Here is a 23,424-nt window from a genome sequence, read left to right on the forward strand (position 1 = left end):
CTCATTAATATCTGTTAAGTCAATTTATGCATTCTCAAGCAATGATTCTCTAGAGCACATGTACAATCTTTTTGGCATTGTTCATTGTTTTTTGTGCATACTTAACTAGGTTGCTTATTCCAGTTGAATGGATCTTTGCCTCTTCACCAGACAGTATTTTATCTCGCATGAGTTGTCTTGACCTTCATCTCTCCTACTAAGTTCGGTATCTAGATTTAAAGTCTTGATTTATTTTAATCTAGTGAAACAATTTGCCATTTCTAAGTTGCAGTTTTTCTCTTCAGTCTTTCAGACAGAGTCAAACAAAATAATATCTTGTCAAACACACATGCATTTTCCAAATACCAGACATACAAACAATGAGCAACATCAGTTACTTTAAGAGTCTAAAAGCATTTACCCAAACATAAGTGCTATTGATCTTTCTTATCTTGTGTCCGAGTCTCTGTATAGCTAAAGTGCGTTTATCTGATCTTGCTTTTGTAGAGATCTAGGAGCAACAAACTGTGATAAACTGCAGGATTCACAAGCTTCATAAACTTTTACCTATATTAATTTATATTGGAATATTAAACAAGAAACAAAATGCTACACAGTCAGAATAAATTATAAAAACAACCCAGTGTGTCCATACACCCCATCAAAAGCTGTAGCTAGGATCAATGAGTGTTAATATAAATGCCCAGCCGCCGCGCCCTAGTGTTGAGTGTTGTTATGACGCAAGAGAGGTTCGTCATCTTTGAGGGCGGGATCATGTACACTAACGCGCTCCAGCACTGTATGGACACGCCCTTGAGGGTGAATATGACGTAAGAGGGGCTCGCCATGTTTGATGACTCTCTCTCTCTCTAACTCACTCACTCACTTCAGCGCTGTACGTGCGTGCATTAGGCGACCTAAATCACTGGTGACGGAGGCAAACGATAGTAACCGCTTCAACGGGGTTCATCAAGTGCAAGGTTGGTGTTTTGCATTATTTTTTCCCGCCTTTGAGTAACCAACAGGTTTCTCTTTTATTAATGTCCGTGCAATCAGTTACTTATTTGCACAACGGGAAAGAAAGATCACCAAAGTGATTTCAAACACAGAAAAGAGTGTTTTCTTAAAGATTGAATTATAGAAGACCTGGAGCGCACTTTGCATGTAGTTTTTATTTGTTTGCGCGCACATTTGCTGTTTTATGTTGGATAAACTTTCATGGGAATAATATTAGAAGTGTAGTGGAGCATTGAAAGCGTCGGGCTGTATGTGCGCGTGTTGTTTCGAGCCAATGACACTGAACGGCAGGAGAATTTCAGCACCGCGGACAGCGCTCATCAAAACCCTCTCGAGGGATGGACTTAAAATTAAATATTCAAAAACACGATAACATGCATGCTACAAATGATACGACTTATTTTAATGACAGTCTTGGTTTTAAATATTTTAAGCAGATTTGAAATAGTATGTTTCAGACTTTAAAAAATCTGAGCAACAAAGTTTTGTGTTTTGTGATTATGATCAAGACATTGTAGATAATGGATTTTTATTCTCTGTAACTGTAGCCTAAATTATGTATATAACTATTGCATAGTTGGCAAAAATGGCATAAATAATGCCTATGCTGGTGTAGAATGTAGGATGTTTGTTGGTAGATGTTCAAGAGTCATGTTGCATTTTATGTTTTACTCGAAATTAATAAATATTATTGGTTTCTGTGTAACAATAAGTAATTTTCTAGTCCAGACTAAGTACTTTTGATGTGCAAATAAAGGTTAGCAGATATAAATAATAATAGGTTAAACATTTAATTGCTTTTTGAGCTTTGGTTAATCACTGTACTACTAATTGGTGCCAAAAATTTATCACACCTCTCAATGCGAATTGAGCCAACAGGCATCGATTCTTCAAGCGGAGTCTTGGGACTTTTAATGTTGGCATTGCTTTTGTGCTTTGGGGGAAAGTGGCCAGTTTGGATTGCATAACTGTTTATCTAGGGCAGGGTGTGTTTTCTTTGTCATCATGTCTGTTTGTTGATTTATATGTTTCAGCAAGTGTGTTGGAATTGTTTTGTTTAACCCTCAAATGCTCCTCGTTTTCTGTTTACACTACTGGCCCTTGGGGTCTATATGACCCCAAAATTGAAAGCATAATTGTAAGAAAAATATACATTTTCAATAATACAAATAATATATCATTTTTTTTGTTTACTTCTCATCTATACATTGATGCTGTGTTTTAAAAGATTTGAAGTACTTTTGTACCTGTTTACCACTAAAACTACACCATTAGCCTGCCTGAAAAATATCAACATTTTATGAAAAATCTAATTAATTATGATCTAAATTTGATTTAAATTGTTTTTATATATTGAAATAGGTGTAAGGTGTTGAATTCACCCATCTGTTTTTAGGAAAAAAAAAACATAAAATAATTACAGTTTAAGAATTAAATCATTTCGACCAGCAGATGCCCTGCATATACCATTCATTTTACTGGATATGGGCAACTGCTCACATCACTACTTTAGTGATACATTTTGTGAATTTATGTTTATATAAACATTAGAAAGAACGTTAAAAATAAATATTATTTCAAATAGTAATTTTTTTTTAGTTTTTGATGCATTTTGAAATGTAAGTTTTTACAAAATGCCACAGAAATGTAAGTGTGTAATCTATCAAGCCTATTTTGTGTGTGTATATAAAGATAGATTATTTAGGAAAAGTCACAAAATGTTATCTCTGAGATGAAGGAAACCTTTTTTAACTAATGAAATGTCATTTGGGGTCATCTAGACCCCAAGGACCATTTGAGGGTTAAAAAAGTGCACACCTCTATAGTGACATTGAATGTAAAGCACTTTGTTCAGGTTACATGTTTGGTTTATCTGAACTGTGTTGTATTTGTCTGGTTATTTTTAGGTGAGCTTTAATGTGATCTAAATTCAGGAAATATTTATAACTGAGGTGCTTAAAGGTATTTTGAGCGCAGAATCTACCTGTACGCGTTCGGTTCCAAGGGACAGCACAGCATGAAGTCTAGCACTGCTTTTCTCACAGATGGTGTTTAAAACACATCAAAATGGTGATACTTTCGTATAATCTAGAAATAATTTGACATATTCCTGTATTTCTGTACCTGGTGGGATATGGCACTGGCCACGCCAAGGTTGTGTGTTCAGTACATGCATTGCTAGTGCTTTTGGTTTGGATGAACCATAGCGATTGAAAATTTTAATAAGTATTTATGTAATGTCCACAGATTTTACAATTGGATATGTACAAAAACATCACATCAGTTAGAGATTATGATATGACATACCCTTGAGCACCGTATGTCAAACAGTCCTGTGTTAGATGTAATGTTCTGTACCCTTGCTGATTCTCGCTGTGACTAAAAGCTCTCCATCTGCACATATGGGCCGTACCCGGCAGTCTTATGTTCGGCTCCAGGCATGTGATGCTAACCTTTTCAGACTCGTCTGTAGTGTCATACAGGAGACAAAGTTCTCGTTCTACACAGAAGACTTTAATGGCTGGCTTCATACAAGCCACCTCCACTGCATCAGATTAGTACACTGGGTTTTATCCCTTCCTGAATGGGACACTCACTTTGGTTTTAACGCTGTAATCCCCTCTGGTAAAGATGATTGCTTTGAACCTCCCGAGTGCTGCTGCACTACACAGCCAACTCTGTGACACAAATATGACAATTATATAATCGTGAAGTTTTTGAATATCATTCTCAACTTGAAATGCTTTTTATGTGAGCACTTCAGGGTTTCATATAGAGCATTTTTGCTTTCTCTGGATCGCGCCGGCTGACGGTCTGTAATCTATGGCATTTACCAAGAATAGAAGCATTCTTAGGAAAGCCTTTCATCATGTGTTTTTTTTTTTTTTTTGATAACACAGCACATTTCATAACATACATCCAGTTAGATCTTTAAAAAGCATGTGCAACCTGCTGTTAGTTCGCATGTCATGCTGGCTTGTCACTGCATGTTGTTGGCTTAATAGTATTTGTGAATGAATCTTGTAATTTAACGACTTGAGCTTATAACTATGGTGGTCCAAGTGAAAAATAGTAGTTGGTCTTCAAGATCATGGCATTAATATAGAGAAATGTGCAAACAATAGAGCTGTATATGGAGAAATACATGTGTGTACAGGTGTTGTACAATTTTCATTGTGAGGATAAATGATCAGTCGTACTAAATAATTTGTGTTACTATGTTGTTCGTAATATGGCCCATGTAATGCCCGACCTGCCTTTCTTTCTCTTAAAACACTTACATAGGCAAGAGGTTCATATGTTAAAGTATCTGAGGAATTTTGACACATTCTTCAATGCTTTGGTTCATTTGCATTGAGATGCTGATTTGTTGCATTTCGGGTTTTATTTATTTTCCATTGAAAAGCCACTATACACATTTTTATAAGCTTTGAATATATATTTTTATTTATTTTGTATATCTAAAACCTAGCTACTTACACTCTAAAAATGCTGGGTTATTTTTTTATCCAAACGTTGGGTTGAGGCTTTTGGATCATTTACTTGGGTTGTTTACTCAGTCTTGGGAAGTTTTTTGTGTAACCCAATCATTGGGTTAATATTTGGGTTGTTTTCACTAACATTTAAATGAATGCATCCCTCACGCGACGCAAAAACCCAAATGCTGGGTCAGATTAAGTTAGTGCTTGTTGCTCTTTGAATGTACTTCAGGTGTGTAGAGGCAGCGTTTTTAAACAGACAGATTTATTTGTATAAACAAGGTTGCTATCAATATATGTATCCATAAAACCATTCGAAAAATCAAATAGCCTATGTGTGACAACAGTCCAGTTTACATGACGTGAAACGTTATTTAGGGGTGGCCGATAAATTGCCTGCGATTCTCAAGGTAGATTCACATTAGCAGCGACTAGCATTAGTAGAGTGACGCAATCTTATTGATTTCAATGGAAGCTTGGCGACTTCTGGGACACGAGTGACAGTGACCGTTGGCACGACAAAGTTGGCGCGACAAAGTTGAGAAATGGTAAATGGACTGCATTTATATAGCGCTTTTAATAGACCTATGGCCATCCAAAGCGCTTTACAATTAGCCTCACATTCACCCACTCATTCATACACCGACAGCGGTATTAGCCATGCAAGGCGCCAGCCGGCTCGTCGGGAGCAGCTAGGGTTAGGTGGCTTGCTCAAGGACACCTCGACACTTGGTCCGGTGGAGCCGGGGATTGAATCACCAACCTTCCGGTTTGTACACAACTTACATGAACCACTAGGCCAGTGTTTAACTTTATGCAAATTATGACCGACTTTTGAAAAAATATGAAAGAGATGAGCGACACACAGCAACGAAGTCGCTTATAATGTGAATGTACCGTCATGCGTATCTCATCGTTAATGCCGAAGCGGCATTTACTACACAGAGCCGTATTTCACAGAGAAGCTCTGAAAAAGAGAAAACATTATCGGAGGCGATCTATCCACGATTATGAATGTGATTTTTCCTAGCTTCTCTGTGAAAAACGGCTCTGTGTAGTAAATGGCGCTTCATTTGAAAGCAGGTGATGGCGATTTACTACAAATCACTGGCTTTACTAATAAGATGCTCATAAGAATTGCAGGCGATTTATCACCCACCCCTAACGTTATTTGCGTTGTTTGTTACAGCCAAAGGATCGTAAATACCTTGGTTACTTGGTCGACATTTTCATCCTGAATAAATGACTTGTATGTAATGTAATATATGTATGTAATATATGTGTTTTTACTCCATATAACCTATAAAAACCTAAGCAAATAACAATAAAGGAATAATAAAGGAAGACACACATAACATGCTTTTTCAGATAATTAAAAAAATAAAGTTTTTAATATTTGCAAAGCAGCTCTCAAAACAAATTTCTGGACATCTTCTTGTGTCCAGGTAAAGAGTTAAACTTTCTTATCCTCCATCTCAAGTGTCCATACAGCGGCGCTGAGTCAAATCAACCCCAATGTTTAGTTAACTGTCACGGACATTTTGGACGTTCAGGACAGATTCAACACTCAAGTCAGCACTTTTCAAGAGGATATACTAAAGTTACAATTTTTTCAGGTAAAATAAATAAATAAATGTATTTTTATTGACATTAAATATTTAGATATTTTTTGATTAAGGTAAACTGTATAACAGCACATGTAATGTAAATAACAGCACTGTTGATAATTAAAAAAAGTAAAGGAGATACCATGTTGGCATGTGTTTAATGTGGTGTATTTGACATCTGCAATAAAGTAACAAAATAAAATAAATAAAATTAAGTTAAAATAAAAATAATAACAATAGGTACCCATTTATGAAGTAAAGTTAACCTGATGTTTAACCTACTAAGACCCGAGCTTTGGTTTGTATTTTTTCAGAATTCTCCCAGCTATTTTGGGGTTAGGAAGAACCAATAAATATAATAACCAAATATTTTTCATTGAACATGAAGCAGTGTAATTTTGTCCATGTGTACAACAGGTTCCAGATACACAGAATTTAATATTATGGTGCAAAAAAAATGTGATTTCCACAAATGTGGACATCCAGGTCTTAGGAGGTTAAATAAAAATTAAACTATCCTTTGGGTTAAAAAACAACCAATATGCTGCATGGTTTAAAATTAACAACCCAACTTGATGGGTCAAGTTAGCACAGCGTGTGTTCTGTCCTATTTACCCAGACATTGGGCTAAAATAACCCAATATGGGTTGTTTTTGAAAAGTTATGACTTGAGTTTTGATGATTGATTATGGTCCAAGTTTTAAACCAATAGTTTTTAGAGTGTAGTAAAGCTATTTAATACCTTTAAAATGGGTTGAATAAAACAAAACTCAATTGAGTAACTACAGTCTGCCTGTTACAGGAATGAAATTCCCCTCACTGGTTCTCATCACCATACATGCCTATGGCAAGAAGAAGAAAAGATGGACTCGTAGCACAAATTTGGCCTCGGGTTAAACTCAATTTTTCTTTCATTTAGGACCAATTTCCCTCCCACGAATTCTGTCTGCGAACATAAGAATACATGCAAAACCGATTATATTCCCAAAAAAACACACAGCACCAAGCTGGTTTTAGGCTATCTGATGAAGAAAGTATCTCAGTGGAGAGCAGGAAGTCTCCTTGATCCAAGGATCAGGATTTTAATGGAGATTATCCTGAGGAGTGTACAGTATATATCCCGGGGGTTTAGGGGTCATGTGTGACCAGATGGTCTTGAGTGAACTACACAAAAAGAAGTCATACCTCTGAGCAAGGAAGTCATGGCATAGGGTAGTGGTTTGGTTACATGGGTCAAGAGCGTACTGGTTTCCTCTCTGCAGAAAAAAAGATACAAAAGCTGACACAGGGACGCTACCATTTAAAAAGTTCATAATAAAGCGGGAAAAATAAATATTTGACACATCAGCATTTTTATCAGTTAGGGGATTTCTAAGTGGGCTATTAACACAAAATTTCCACCAGATGTAGCCATCAAGCCAAATACTGAATTCATACAAATCAGGACATTTAAGTATACAAGTTGAGTCATAATAAATAAAGTGAAATGACAAAGGGAATAAGTATTGAACACACAAAGAGAACAATGTGCAAAATGGCATAGAAAGCCAAATCACCACCTGAAATTTGTCAGTATTGAGAAAGAAACCCTGACCCCTATCAGTACTAATTGATATCAGCTGCTTTAGTCCTAAGTGATGGCCTATAAAGGCTTCTCATTACCCAAGAGTCATAAATGATATAAATGTATATACCATTTAGGTACAGATATGTATACATTTGGTACTCTTATGTACCTATGAGGTACTATTATGAACTCTTTTCGAAGGGGTGCTGCCCCAATGACAGCTAGAGAACTTTTTGACTGTTTTTGTATGTATATTATTATCCTGTTTTATCTAGCACATCATAGGTTCTTTAGAGGATACCGGAGGTCTTTAATCACAAAACAGCAGTTCATTAATAATCATGACCTCATATTTTTCAGTAAATAATGTATGTCTGTGCTCTGAAGGCAGAGACAGATGTGAAACTGTGCAGCTCTGACATTTTCTCTGTCCTTGACATAGTTAAAACTGCGTCTATAGGCCCACAATGTATTTTTGAAGGTTTTATCATCCCGTAAGCCATACAGTACATGTCTGCTGCCATTATAGGATTTTTAACCTTATACTGTGCAGCAAAGGATTGGAAATTTGATACCATTGTGATGATGGAAAAGCATGATGGTATGACACTGATAGGTGCTTTCACCTTTCCAATTTTTTTCCTCTCACAACATCCTGTTATATTTAGAAGTGAAAGGTGCTCGTAAGGGAATATCTGGTCTATGGAAACAAAGAAGCGCATCTAAACATGACATCCTCTCCATCACGGCAAGGATGAGATCATGATTGTGTGTCCTACTTTCAGTCGAATACAAACCTCTCTAGTGAGATGCTGAGCGTGATTAATGCGCTTCACTGAATTTCCCAAACGGAGGTATTGTATCCCCTTACCTTAAATTCTGTTGACTTTAGGAAACTAACCCTGCCTTTTCACTTCTTTCCAACGTGCCTCCTCTGGAGTTACAAGAGTCGATATTCTTGATATTTCCGTAATTTTATACAGTATATATACACCTGTAAGTTTGGGTACCGGCTCTGGCTGGCCTGCGCGTTTGACCTTGTCAAGCAATGTAAGCGTCAAAACAGCCGTATGAGAAATGAAACTTGTCATTCTGGTGACAGCACCTTTCAAATATTTAATCACACACTTCACAGACGGCCGATGCATGGTAACTACCAACCCTGAAAAACAACCTTCTGTATTTATCACTTTTTGGAGAACTATTGTCTAGGATTGATTAAATGTGCTTTTGTAATGGGTTGTATTGAATAGTTGATTGTTAACTCATTCCCTGCCAGCCAATATTTTGAAAAGTTGCCCGCCAGCCTTTTTTGTGGTTTTCACAAAAGTTTCACAAAATCCCTTCCAGGAAAATTATCTTCTAAAAATATATAAACATACAAATATATCAAATGAAATAGCAGACCCTCTGCTTTCAAACAAACAATAAACAAACAAACAAACAAACAAATAAAACGAGGAAAAAAACGTTTCATCTTATCTATATTTTTTCTTAAATATAATAAAATAATAAATATATAATAAAAAAATATATAATAAATATATATTAAAAAAAAAAATTTGCAAAAAGGTGAAATAATTGCATTTTTGTGAAGTAATATTGTTAGAGAACAGAGTCTGAACGATTAGGAAAACATACACAGAGTTTAAAATTAGTCAGTCCCTCCAGAAAAACGCGATTATGGGATCGTATGATTCAATAACTAATCAGCCAACCCTTACGAAAATGAACCATGGTTTTACTACAGTAAAAAAAACATGGTTAGCGTAGTAAAACCATGGTAACCACAAAATAACCATGGTTTTGACAATCATGGTTTTTCAAAAACATAGTTAAACCATGGTTAGTGTAGTAAAACCATGGTTTTGCTGATAGTAATCAATACACCAAAAAAAACATGGTTACTACACTTTTACCACAATAAAACCATGGTTAATTTTCTTAAGGGAGAGCCTACATATTTATGCAGGGGCCGCCTTTTTTAAATATGCCATACTTTCGTCGCATAAATTGCAGATTTCTGCTCGCAAAAATATGCGGGGCTTGCATGATTTCATAATCTCCGCATTTTCGTAGGAAAAAGTCATATATCTTAGCAAAAAGTTGAAAATATCACATTTATTTTACACATGCGCAGCCATGTACCCTGTTGTCATGGATATGTTAGGAAGTGACGTAATTATGCGACGTGAACATCAATGAAAAGCTGCAAACGGTTTTTGCAAGTTCACGCAATTTTGGCAAGTTCCCGCAATTTCATGACATAAAATTGCATAAATATCCCGCATATTCCACACATTTTTTAAGAAAACATGCCGCAAGATCAAAGATTTTTCCACGCAACAATCACAAAAAAACAATAACGACTGATTAGTAAATAACGTTTTGGCTTCAGGTTTTTATAAATTGGGAAAGCCATTTAGTGGATAATCGCGGTATTGCAGAATAACATAAAAATTCTTCAGAAACACATTTTTTTTGTGCAAATGTTTTCCTAATTGACGAGATAACTTGTCAATGGCAGGGAAAGAGTTGAAGTAAATGAGCTTCATGTTGCAAAGTCATACCTTTACAGTACAGTGTGTGACCTTTTTGTTCACTATATAAGGTGTTACCTCTGTGACATTCAAATTTCTTATTATGTTTTACATGGATGAAATAGGGCAGACGCAGTGGGTCATGGGTAGCACTGTTGCCTTTCAGCAAGAAGGCTCTCAATTTGAGCCCCAGCAAGGTTGCGGTGGACCTTGGAGATGCCAACATGTGTATGGATCAACTTAGCCATATCATCATAGCCATAGGTGCATAAATGGCATTAAGATAAAACAAACAAACATGGATACATTTCTAGTTTGGAATAACCACGTTTAATTAGATGAATTTTTCAGAGCCTTGGTAAATAGCTAAAGCGGATGATCCACGCATGTGGTTTTTGAACAGGAGGGATGGGATTGTGGGAAATCTGGTTTCTAGAGTTTGGATGGTCCTTCAGGTTGCTTGGTAACTTGCAAATGATCCAACACTTGTCTTGTTGTTATTTGTGCAATCTACAAAATCTATTTCTGCCTTTTTTGATGCGTTATCCATCTATATTGTTCACATATTTACTTAGAATTGGATTTCAGCTATACGAATCAGATTTTAAACATTTTTTCCAAACATTTTGTGTGTTTCCATTCATCCAGTCCCTGATTAACATTACACTTTAAACACGGTTTGCCGTCTGCGAAGGGAACATGAGATCAGGCGATGATTAAAAGTAGAGGGATCTTTGCTGTTACAGACGCACCCGGGAAGTGTGAGTTACACAACTTGCATTTGGCAGAGGTCACATCTGGACTGTTTCATGACGTGGTTTTGTACAAAATGTGGTCTGAATACAGCACATATTAAGTGAGCATTTGGTGTGGCATAAAGTGAAATCATGCATAAACGCATTTCTGCAAGAGTAAACATCATACATGGCTATATTTAGACTTGTGCCTTTATGAGATAACCCAGTGTTCTGTGAATGGGGGAAAAGATCTTAAAATGTTTTGTCCTTGGGTCACAGCCAGTCCCCATCATGCAAAAGGGAGACAAAACCTATAGTGTTTGTGCACAACATACTAATTTTACAGGTGCATTTAAATTTAAATGCATGCATTTTGTAAATGTTTTTTTTATTTGAATACATATTCAAATGACCGATGGATACGTCGACCTACACTTTACATGGTTAATATCATGCATGCATGGTGAAGGGTTCAGTGTAGTTTTTGTCCATGAAGTATGACATCATGCAGTTTAATTTTTAACATGCAATCATTTTTTATATCATGAAAAACAATCAACAAGAATATTTCTTGATTTCTTTCAGTTAATTGTATCTTATGTTGTTGTACTGTCAATTCTATACATGAGACAAATCAATTTTGTAAGCTTGTTTAAGAGAGAGACAGTATGCCTTAAATCCTCTTTAAATGGTGGGTTTAATCCGTGGTGCTCTGTCGCCTGGGATGCCCGGTGTGACGCTGTCTGACGGATTTAATACACATCAGGCAGCAGGTCCCTAAAGAAAACAGCAATTCAATGTCTAGCAGACACTAAAATGTTGAGTAAGTAGGGATTTCTCTCCAAGCCCTGTTTATCCCCTGACTTCAATTTAGCTTTATCCTAAACATCTTTACCTTTCAGTTTCCTTTTGATATAGTAGAGACTCATTTATTGCTCTTTTTATGAGATGTGGAGGTAGACATAATAACATCTGCCCTCTGTTGACTGGGGTCACATCTCTTTCATCTTCCTCATGGAGTCTGAACTATTTGTCCTTAAAGGTGAACTTTATATATTGTGTGTTTCATCATTACAAGCTATTCCGGACTGTTCAGGGTGGCACATTCTTCCGAGCATTGTGTTGTTGGGATTTGTACTGGAAAGTGTTATTGAAGCACCTGATCTTTGTCAGCATTTGCATGATATATTGTTGGAAACATGCAGATTTGCTGGAAAGCACAATATGCTTGAGGTTGGAGGTTAATCTTGTATTAAGAGTTATTTTGACATGTCCGTGGCAGTGACTACCTGTTAACAACGTAATTTAAATCAAGACGATAATCTTTGATCAGTCCCAAGGTTGTTATTATAGAGATTTGTGTTCTTTTAAGGCACAATATGTAATGAAATATCTACAAACCACTTGAACAGTGTAAGATATTTCATGCACAAAAGTTGTATTGGTTGTATTGGAATAAGGTACAGACCGGTAAGAAAGACATGGTTGTTTAAAGAACCATTGACTAAAAGTTTTTTTGGGGAACTGATATGTAACCCTGGACCACAAAGCCAGTTATACACTCACCTAAAGTGTTATTAGGAACACCAGCTTTGTGACAGGGTGCATTATCCTGCTGGAAGTACAATCAGAGGATGGGTACATGGTGGTCATATTGGGATGGACATGGTCAGAAACAATGCTCAGGTAGGCCATGGCATTTAAACAATGCCAAATTGGCACTAAGGGGCCCAAAGTGTGCAAAGAAAACATCCCCCACACCATTACACCACCACCACCAGCCTGCACAGTGGTAACAAGGCATGATGGGTCCATGTTCTCATTCTGTTTACGCCAAATTCTGACTCTACCATCTGAATGTCTCAACAGAAATCGAGACTCATCAGACCAGGCAACATTTTTCCAGTCTTCAACTGTCCAATTTTGGTGAGCTTGTGCAAATTGTAGCCTCTTTTTCCTATTTGTAGTGGAGATGAGTGGTACCCGGTGGGGTCTTCTGCTGTTGTAGCCCATCCGCCTCAAGATTGTGCGTGTTGTGGCTTCACAAATGCTTTGCTGCATACCTCGGTTGTAACGAGTGGTTATTTAAGTCAAAGTTGCATTTCTATCAGCTTGCATCAGTCGGTCCATTCTCCTCTGACCTCTAGCATCAACAAGGCATTTTCGCCCACAGGACTGCCGCAAACTGGATGTTTTTCCCTTTTCACACCATTCTTTATAAACCCTAGAAATGGTTGTGCGTGAAAATCCGAGTAACTGAGCAGATTGTCCTGACCTTTCTTTCCCATTCTGACATTCAGTTTGCAGTTCAGGAGATTGTCTTGACCAGGACCCTAAATGCATTGAAGCAACTGCCATGTGACTGGTTGATTAAATTGAACAAGTGTTCCTAATAATCCTTTAGGTGAGTGTAAGTAGCACAGGTATATTTGTAGCATGAGTCAAAATTATTGTTTTTTATACTAAGCTGTTAAGCAAAGATATTTGTAAATTCCCTACCGTAAATATACAAAAATTATTTATCATTACTAATTTGTGTTGTTATGGACTTATTTTGGACATTTTTAAAGGCAATTTTTATAAATATTTTGATTTTTTGGTACTCTCAGATTCCAGATTTTCAAATAGTTGTATCTCAGCCAGATACCTTATCCTAACAAAGCTAATTTATTCAACATTCAAATGTATCTCAATTTTTTTAAATTGACCCTTAAGACTGGTTTTGGGGTCCAGTGTTACCAGTGGTTCTTCTTCTATGGGGAGAACTCTTTTCAGCACATTGATTTTTAAGAGTGTGTTTATATGTATCAGATACTGCTGGTTTGTTTCTTCTTGTTTTTTTGAGAAGTCTCACTGCTGTTTTTCGTGAATATTCTGTGAAAATGTCAAACTGCACTCAGCACTCAGTGTTAATTATTCGGATTATTTTATATTCAGCATTGCAGCTGAGTCACTGATGTGGTGGTGTACTGTCATGACATTAAGCATCACATTTAGTGGGTTGTTTTTGCGTCAGCTAATTCTTTTCAAAAGTGTCTGTGCAAAACCTGCTAATGTGTTGAACTGGGGTTAAAGTGATGTGGGAATGAAAGTATCTGTCCTTTTCCATTTGCCTACATTTTTGTGGCTATTATGTGCTTCAAAAAAATTTAAAAGTAGCCTTTTGTGTTTTTATTCAATGCTCGGTGCTAGTGCAGCGGTAGTCTCTTTATTCTGAATTATTACTGAAACAAATTGAGCTGTTTTGTTCAGAGACATTCAAATGTCAAACTAAGAACCAGAAAAATGTCCTGTAATAAATAAACATGTGACCCTGGACCACAAAACATAAGTAGCAAGTGTATATTTGTATCAATAGCCAACAATACGTTTTTTGGGTCAAAATTATAGATTTGTTTACGCCAAAAAAAAAATTTGCACCATCAGATTTCAGATTTTCAAGTACTTGTATCTTGGACAAATATTGTCTTAAACAAACCATTAATGGAAAGCTTGTTTATTTAGTATACATCTCAATTTCGAAACATTTTCCTACATATAAAAATGGTAAAACTTTAATATTATTTATTAGAAGACAACAAACAGTATATCTTGGATTGGTATCCCTGTGTGGCAGAGTTCAACAGACTTGTTTCTGCATGTAAAGGTTGCAATATATCAACCTTGTTTCGACCTTCAAGTCATGTCAGGGGTGGGCTGCATTATGCAGCAATGGCTAAAGGGCTAAATTAAATGACCTTCTGCATACTAAACAGAGGAAAACAATGCTTAACGTAGTTTTTAGTACAATATACGGTGCTCATTTATCCCTGTTATTGGATGACATGTAATTAAACTACTAAAAAATGTATCCATAGCTAAACACATTTTGTAAGTAAATAACTAAAAGTAATGTACAGTAAATACATTTTTTTGTCTTAAGTAACTTAAAGCTCAAGAGATACAAATGTAGGTAAATGTCAGTGTGTGTTTGTGTTCCCATGACCTTGATAGGATGTTACAGTATGTACTAGCCTATATACCCAGCAAGTAACAGCCATCATTTCACTTTCTGCAGTATAACTACAGACCCTATATAGTCTGGCTATGATTATCGGTGTTTACCCAAAATAAACTTGAAATTGATTTTTTTGTACAGATTTCTTGTAGACTGTACGTAGTTTCCGAATTAGCCTACATTATGAAAATATGGTGCTGATGTAGTTTGTATCTCTCTGGGTGTAGATAAACTCCATGTCCTTGAAGAGCAATGATTTACACGATAGCCTACAGTATACACATCCAGCAAGTCGTAGAGACAAGGATGAGAGATAATCCTTGTCAATGAGAGAGCCAACCATTGCTCTTGTGTCTTATCTGACACAATGTCCATTATTAATGAAATACAGAATTAGAATTGCTCAGGAGAGATACGGTAGTGGTGGAGTTAGAGACAACACCATTGAGACTGGCTGATACTGTGTAACTACCTTTAAGTTTTGGTTCACTTAAAATGACCCAGTATTATTGCTCTGTATGAGAACAGTCCCTTTGACTTTCTCAACATCAGAAACCATTTTTGGTATGTCTGTTTTATTGTATATCACATTTTAATTCCTATAAACTAAACAAAAGAGTGTTGTATTGTGCAGATGTCATATTTAGGCATTAGTACAATGTTGAATAAAAAAATGCTTGAAATAACCAACAAGTAGTAATATTCTCTCAAAGAGAGAATATATACAGAAGTTATGATATAACTAATATGTACTGTTCTTTGTCTGTCTCTTGGGCCTGTAAAGAAACTTTAATGTCCCCAGAACCACAAAAGGTTCTTTGTACACCGCAAAAAAAATATTTTCTAATGTAGTATTTTTGTCTTGTTTAAATATCTAAAAAATCTTAAATCAATATGTATTTTCTTGATGAGCAAAATGACCTAAGAAAATACATCTAGTTTTAAGACAAAAAATTACAATTTAAATTTGTGCTTAAAACAAGCAAATAAATCTGCCAATGGGGTAAGAAAGAAAATATTGACATAAATTTACTTTTTATTTAATTTTTGTTTACTTTTTTCTTAAACACTTAATTATTTGCTTGTTTTAAGCACAAATTCACTTAAATTTTATATTTTTTGACAAAAAACTACTGCTCAAGAAAATACATCTTGATTTAAGGATTTTTATATATTTGTACTGAAAACAAGGAAAAAAGTAATAGTCTTTTTTTTTGCAGTGTGGTGGAACATATTTTACAGACTACTGCAAAAAATGATTTTCAAGAAAAAAATTCTTAGTATTTTTGTCTTGTTTTCAGGAAAAATATCTAAAAATTCTTAAATTAAGATGCTTTTTCTTGATGAGCAAAACGACCCAAGAAAACAAGAAAAAATAATTATTTGCTTGTTTTGAGCACAAATTTACTTACATTTAATTTTTTAATTTGTAGATATTTTTACTGAAAACAAGACAAAAAAGTAAGAAAGTATTTTTTTGCATAAAACAAGCAAAATAATCTGCCAATGGGGTAAGAAAGAAAATCTTGAAATAAGCAAATTTTTCTTGAATTTAGTGTTTAAGAAAAATGTTCAAGATTTTTTTGCTTAACCCATTGGCAGATCTTTTTTGCTTGTTTTATGCACAAAATCACTTACATTTGATATTTTTGGTCTAAAAACTAGACTTATTTTCTTGGGTCGTTTGGCTCATCAAGAAAAAGCATCTTAAATTAAGAATTTTTAGATATTTTTACTGAAAACAAGACAAAAATACTAAGAATTTTTTTCTTGAAAATAAGTTTTTGCAGTGTATAAAAGGTTCGAAAGATCTTTGGAGAACCAGAATGTTTTTTTTATATGGCATTGATTTAAAGAACCCCTTTTAGCACCTCTATTTGTAATAAAGATATTGGTGACAGCGATTAACATGAACTTTCATTAGTTCATCATATTGACTTTTTCAAAAAATTTGTGTTTAATCTGATTTGTTTCACAAAGGAATATTAATGCGAGTGTCTATTTTTTGACTAGTTTATGCAGTAAATGTCTTTTTGTGACCGTGATGGATCCACAAACTACACAGCCACTAACTTTCTAATTTGACTGCTCTTACAAAAGAAAAAAGCTAAAAGCCTAATTAATATTTCATGCGCTGCACTTCACCCTGTGCTTTATGGGCATTAAACATTAAATATTTGGAGGGTCACTAAAGTAAAAATAGTTTGTGCAGTTCATACTCACAAGTAGAGGTCTTCTCATGTCCAAAGAAATGTACTCGAATCACTTTCTACCCAAACCTGGTGTGCATTTTAAAAGAAAGACCCGACCAGAGACAAACTGGAAAAAGTTTTGCCAGTGCCTCAGTGGCAATTTTTTTGAGCCCGAATGTAAACGGCACCCACCTGTGTGCAGTCTGCAGCTCTGCATGCACCAGTCAGACAGAAAGAAACCCCAGTGGCGTCACAACCAATTTGGCCTACTGCTCCATTCATTTTCCTTTGTTATCTGACAACAAAAGTAAGGTAACTGCTAAAATGTGCATTTAAAATTGATTGACAGGTCTGGCTCAACTATAATTAACCTACTGCCAGCCACACAATGTATTGGCAGAGAGGGGGTTGGAAAAGGACTCGATGCACACATGCAAGATTGTTTGGGTCTTTTCATTCGGCGAAAAAACATTCATTTTAAATACCCAGATGACGCTAATATTATACCCGACCCTTTTCCAAGACACACGGGTTGGGTGTAATATTAGACCCGAACCCGGGTGTCAGGTCAGACCTCAGGATTTCTAATCTAAGTGGACCATTGAAGACCTGTAGATTTCTGCAGTACTGTACATGTAGCACATCACGGGATTGACCTCACCATCCTCAATGTACTCCGTAAACATAATAACAGGGAGTTTTTGGATTTAGTACATCTGTACGGCAAATATGGTCTCTCTTTCAGTGTATGTTGCTCTCTCTATAAAATATAATTGGCGCTTACACTTTTGAGGCTCTGCATTTCCAGTGTGAAAATGAACGTGTGAGACGTGCAGTTTATCTTCAGGGTAGTAAGAGGCTGAGTCTGTAGACAGTCCTGATGATGAATGTTTCAGCGATGCAGCGATGCAGATGTGCGCACAAAGTGGTAAATATTTAGTTTAATCTCACATGTTGTGGAATGAATGAGATTGTTTTTATAATTTAAATTATTCAAGGAACAGATGCTGAAATATGATTGGTCGGTGATTGGCCCCATCACCAGACTTTCAGTCTTTGTGAAAGTGATTCTGTAGTTAATCTAATTTTCTTATAATAAAGAATAAGTTAATTACTCATATTTATATAGATATCTTACTATTGGTGGGAGAGATATTGAGCAGCTGGTGGGAAGCTGGAGGTCTGCCTTTTCCAGTTGGCACATGAGGCAATGACAGGGAGCACTAATGGCATAGTATAGATTTTTACATTTATGCATTTGCCAGCCACTTTTATACAAAGCGACTTACACGGTATACATTTTATCAGTATGTATGTTCCTTGAGATCGAACCCATAACGTTTTGTACTTTAACGCAATGAGCTTTATGCCAACTTATGCCAACGTAACATTGCATGGACCGGTGAACACTAAATTGTACAATTTTGATGAATAAATGCTGTATTAATGCTGTAAAGGGTTTGGGAAACATTTTGAGGATGTTATATATTTAGTTCCCACATGTAATGATGAAATGTATACCTTGAATATGTTGGATTAATCATCAGTCTGTCGAATGCATGTAAAGGTAATCTTGATAACCTGCATATGATAAATGCATAAAATCGTGCTAAAGTTGCAGCTCTTGACTATCTTTTAAAATTCTCTGATTAGTTTGTTAAATTTTAAACAGTTGGCAGATCAGGCATCTTCCGTGCCATAAGATGAGGAATGTTAAGGAATTATGCCAGTGCTGGGACTGTTGGCACAGACACCTTTATGCCATGCTGCCATGCAGCCGGTATGACATGATTATAAAATCATGCCTGGATCATTCACCATGTGTTTGATTTTCCGCGAAATGAATACAAAAAGCAATGCACACCCGGTGGCATTTATAAATGAAGCCAAGACCCTTGACACAGATGGTTGTGATCACAACATATGCATGCATCACAAATATGTAAACTCTTTATATTCAGATTAAGACAGAGCACTTTGATTTCAGTTATGACTATATTTACCCTCAATGAATGTGTCGGTGAAATAAGACAATGGGCATTGTGTCTGATGGACAAAACCATTTAATTTCTAGTTCATTGGTTATCGTTTTCAAGTCACTTGAATAAAGCTCACTTGAATTTGAACCCATTTAACGAAATGCTTGAGTGCTTTTTGAGTCATAATTTCACTGTGTTCATTCAGAGGTGCCTAATTGAACATTTTGTGCATCTGCATGGACTATTGCTCCATTGTGCCTTTTTAAACATGGCCTTAACCATTTTTTTTTCTCATTACAGCCTTTAACGTAAGATCCAAACTTCTTGTTTAGAGGCGAGCACCTCACCCCACCAACAGCCATGGCGGACGATTCCGATATGCGCAACGAGTTGTCAGACATGCAGAGCAGAGCCGATCAGCTGGGCGATGAGGTAAGAGTACCTTCAGCCTCCCGTGGGTGATGCTGGTCTAAAAATAAAGACCAGCTACACATATAAATAGACTCGTCCCGGCATGAAGGAGAGCAGGAAATGACTAACAGACTTTGAATTAACATATAGCTCTGGAAAGAGCATTGAAGAATTCTGAATTAATAAATCTGTATTGTGCAGAAAGAAGGCACTCTATATTAAGGCTGCTCATCTATTTGTTATGGAGCAGCGGAGGCTGTCTGGTTACCAGGCAGAGGCAGTGGCTGTCAGTGAGTGCTGCTTATTTCAGACAGCCCTCCCAGCACCTACCCAGTGGGGTTTCTGAACTGGCTTTGATAGACCTTTAATCACAACGGTCTCCTGCGGAAACAATCAGAACTGACAAACACATGGGAGACGGTTGACTTGGGTTAATCTGAGGTTACTGCACTCTAAAAATGCTGGGTTGTTTTTACCCATGGTTGGGTAAAATATGAACAAAATCAACCATTGATTTAGACAATTCTTTGTTTTATAGAATATTGTATTTTATAATGTTTTTATAAATGATTTATCTGTGCATCTCAAAAAGTGTTAACCTCTAACCCCTCTCGAAAGACTTTTCTTTTCCTTCTTTCACGAGGGAGGGCTTTTGGGATTTGGTACTCTCAGCACAATCTCACGGCAATTCGTGCATATTTTACAAAGTGGCTGATTTGTATTAATTCATATCCATGTTGCTTTCTTTTCTATAATCGCATGTTTTTTTTAATATTCACTTTCTTACCAATTCATACAAATTAGCCAACTTGTAAAATACATAGGAATTCCTGTGAGAACTCCTGACAACTTCCTAAAATTCAATCAATTCCTGATGAATGAAATCAAGTCCCACCCTACATTTTTCCAAAAACCTGCAGCAATCGGACAAGCAAAAGTGCGTACGTCTGCTCAGACCCTGACGTGGCGCTAAGCACATTTCCACGTCAAAGACAGTTTTTATAAATATGGACTTTGCCCTGGATTTTTGCCTACACACACTTTATGATCAAATCTGTGCGTACGCACGCTTTATAAATGAGGCCCCTGCTCTAGGACATCCTAGGGCAAGTTTTATTGATTATAGTAGATTGTTACATTAATATTTTCCATTTAAAAATCTGTTACTTGTACCAGGAGTGGGGTTTGAACCCACAAGGACATTTGTCCATTGGATCTTCAGTCCAACACCTTAACCACTCAGCCACCTTGGTGCTTTTTGACCTGTTTTTTGTGAAACCAGGGGCCAGATTTATAAAATGCTGCGTAAAAACCATCCTACATTTGATCTTACGATCATTTAACAAAAATGCGTACATGTGATTCATAAACCGAACGTACGCGCAGAAAACGCGCGTACCCCTTTCAAATCCATAAATCGCAAATGAACTTGAACTTGTGCGCGCAGCCGACCAGTTTCAGATCTCCGCCTTTAAACGATACGTAATTAATGTCAGACATATAAAAAAGCGCTTGTCAATGTTTAAACCCAATTTCAAACAGCAAGAATGGCTTATATTTCCAAAAACCTGCAGCAATCAGACAAGCAAAAGGGCGTACGTCTGCTCAGACCCTGACGTGGCGCTAAGCACTTTTCCACGTCAAAGACAGTTTTTATAAATATGGACTTTGCCGTGGATTGTTGCCTACGCACACTTTACGATCAAATCTGTGCGTACGCATGCTTTATAAATGAGGCCCCAGTTTTATTAATTGTTAGTAGCCTGTTGCATAACTAGTTGCCATTTAAAAATCTGTTACTCATACCAGGAGTGGGGTTTGAACCCACGAGGACATTTGTCCATTGGATCTTAAGTCCAACGCCTTAACCACTCGGCCATCCTGGTCTTTGTTGGTGCTTTTTGACCCGTTTTTCGTGAAAAAAGTTTTATTGATTGTTAGTAGCCTGTTACATAACTAGATGACATTCAAAAATCTGTTGCTCATACCAGTAGTGGGGTTCGAACCCACAAGGACATTTGTCCATTGGATCTTAAGTCCAACGCCTTAACCACTCGGCCATCCAGATATTTGTTGGTGCTTTTTGACACGTTTTTCGTGAAACAAGTTTTATTGATTGTTAGCAGCGTGTTGCATTACTTGTTTTCATTTAAAATGATGTTACTCATACCAGTAGTGGGGTTCGAACCCACGAGGACATATGTACATTGGACCTTAAGCCCAACGCCTTAACCATTCGGCCATCCTGGTCTTTGTCGGTGCTTTTTGGACACGTTTTTCGTGAAACAAGTTTTATTGATTGTTAGTAGCCTGTTACTTAACTAGTTGCCATTTAAAATTCTGTTACTCATACCAGGAGTGGGGTTCGAACCCACGAGGACATTTGTCCATTGGATCTTAAGTCCAACGCCTTAACCACTCGGCCATCCTGGTTTTGTCTATGCTTTTTGACAAATTTTTCGTGAAACAAGTTTTATTGATTGTTAGTAGCCTGTTACATAACTAGTTGCCATTTAAAATTCTGTTACTCATACCAGGAGTGGGGTTCGAACCCACGAGGACATTTGTCCATTGGATCTTAAGTCCAACGCCTTAACCACTCGGCCATCCTGGTCTTTGTCTATGCTTTTTGACACGTTTTTCGTGAAACAAGTTTTAGTGATTGTTAATAGCCTGTTACATAACTAGTTGCCATTTAAAATTAGTTTATTCATACCAGGAGTGGGGTTTGAACCCACGAGGACATTTGTCCATTGGATCTTAAGTCCAACGCCTTAACCACTCGGCCATCCTGGTCTTTGATTTGGTCCTTTTTGACCTGTTTTTCGTGAAACAAGTTTTATTGATTGTTAATAGCCTGTTACATAACTAGTTGCCATTTAAAATTCGTTTACTCATACCAGGAGTGGGGTTTGAACCCACGAGGACATTTGTCCATTGGATCTTAAGTCCAACGCCTTAACCACTCGGCCATCCTGGTCTTTGATTTGGTCCTTTTTGACCTGTTTTTCGTGAAACAAGTTTTATTGATTGTTAGCAGCGTGTTACATTACTGGTTTTCATTTAAAATTATGCTACTCATACCAGTAGTGGGGTTCGAACCCACGAGGACATACGTACATTGGACCTTAAGCCCAACGCCTTAACCATTCGGCCATCCTGGTCTTTGTCAGTGCTTTTTGACAAGTTTTTCGTGAAACAAGTTTTATTGATTGTTAATAGCCTGTTACATAACTAGTTGCCATTTAAAATTAGTTTATTCATACCAGGAGTGGGGTTTGAACCCACGAGGACATTTGTCCATTGGATCTTAAGTCCAACGCCTTAACCACTCGGCCATCCTGGTCTTTGATTTGGTCCTTTTTGACCTGTTTTTCGTGAAACAAGTTTTATTGATTGTTAGTAGCCTGTTACATAACTAGTTGCCATTTAAAATTCTGTTACTCATACCAGGAGTGGGGTTCGAACCCACGAGGACATTTGTCCATTGGATCTTAAGTCCAACGCCTTAACCACTCGGCCATCCTGGTCTTTGTCTATGCTTTTTGACACGTTTTTCGTGAAACAAGTTTTAGTGATTGTTAATAGCCTGTTACATAACTAGTTGCCATTTAAAATTAGTTTATTCATACCATGAGTGGGGTTTGAACCCACGAGGACATTTGTCCATTGGATCTTAAGTCCAACGCCTTAACCACTCGGCCATCCTGGTCTTTGTTTTGGTGCTTTTTGACCTGTTTTTCGTGAAACAAGTTTTATTGATTGTTAATAGCCTGTTACATAACTAGTTGCCATTTAAAATTAGTTTATTCATACCAGGAGTGGGGTTTGAACCCACGAGGACATTTGTCCATTGGATCTTAAGTCCAACGCCTTAACCACTCGGCCATCCTGGTCTTTGATTTGGTCCTTTTTGACC

The 23,424-nt window shown here is 36.7% G+C and overlaps 1 protein-coding gene and 9 non-coding genes across 11 annotated transcripts in view; 1 reads left to right on the forward strand and 9 right to left on the reverse strand.

The window, feature by feature from the left end:
- Positions 1-816: 816 nt before the first annotated feature.
- Positions 817-23,424, forward strand: part of snap25b (synaptosome associated protein 25b) — a 40,018-nt gene continuing 17,410 nt past the window's right edge. For both annotated transcript variants that reach the window (XM_065253520.1, XM_065253514.1), the window contains exons 1-2: positions 817-959; positions 19,395-19,526. In XM_065253520.1, the coding sequence (XP_065109592.1) occupies positions 19,455-19,526 (72 nt within the window). In that variant the 5' untranslated portion in view covers positions 817-959; positions 19,395-19,454. The remainder of the gene's footprint in view (positions 960-19,394; positions 19,527-23,424) is intronic.
- On the reverse strand, positions 21,309-21,391 carry trnal-uaa (transfer RNA leucine (anticodon UAA)). The gene has a single exon. It is a non-coding gene; the product is annotated as a tRNA-Leu (tRNA).
- trnal-uaa (transfer RNA leucine (anticodon UAA)) lies at positions 21,856-21,938 on the reverse strand. The gene has a single exon. It is a non-coding gene; the product is annotated as a tRNA-Leu (tRNA).
- trnal-uaa (transfer RNA leucine (anticodon UAA)) lies at positions 22,037-22,119 on the reverse strand. The gene has a single exon. It is a non-coding gene; the product is annotated as a tRNA-Leu (tRNA).
- Positions 22,219-22,301, reverse strand: trnal-uaa (transfer RNA leucine (anticodon UAA)). The gene has a single exon. It is a non-coding gene; the product is annotated as a tRNA-Leu (tRNA).
- trnal-uaa (transfer RNA leucine (anticodon UAA)) lies at positions 22,403-22,485 on the reverse strand. The gene has a single exon. It is a non-coding gene; the product is annotated as a tRNA-Leu (tRNA).
- Positions 22,769-22,851, reverse strand: trnal-uaa (transfer RNA leucine (anticodon UAA)). The gene has a single exon. It is a non-coding gene; the product is annotated as a tRNA-Leu (tRNA).
- trnal-uaa (transfer RNA leucine (anticodon UAA)) lies at positions 22,953-23,035 on the reverse strand. The gene has a single exon. It is a non-coding gene; the product is annotated as a tRNA-Leu (tRNA).
- On the reverse strand, positions 23,135-23,217 carry trnal-uaa (transfer RNA leucine (anticodon UAA)). Its single transcript has one exon. It is a non-coding gene; the product is annotated as a tRNA-Leu (tRNA).
- Positions 23,319-23,401, reverse strand: trnal-uaa (transfer RNA leucine (anticodon UAA)). The gene has a single exon. It is a non-coding gene; the product is annotated as a tRNA-Leu (tRNA).

This window comes from Paramisgurnus dabryanus, chromosome 17 (assembly GCF_030506205.2).
Source record: "Paramisgurnus dabryanus chromosome 17, PD_genome_1.1, whole genome shotgun sequence".
Taxonomy (NCBI): Eukaryota; Metazoa; Chordata; class Actinopteri; order Cypriniformes; family Cobitidae; genus Paramisgurnus; species Paramisgurnus dabryanus.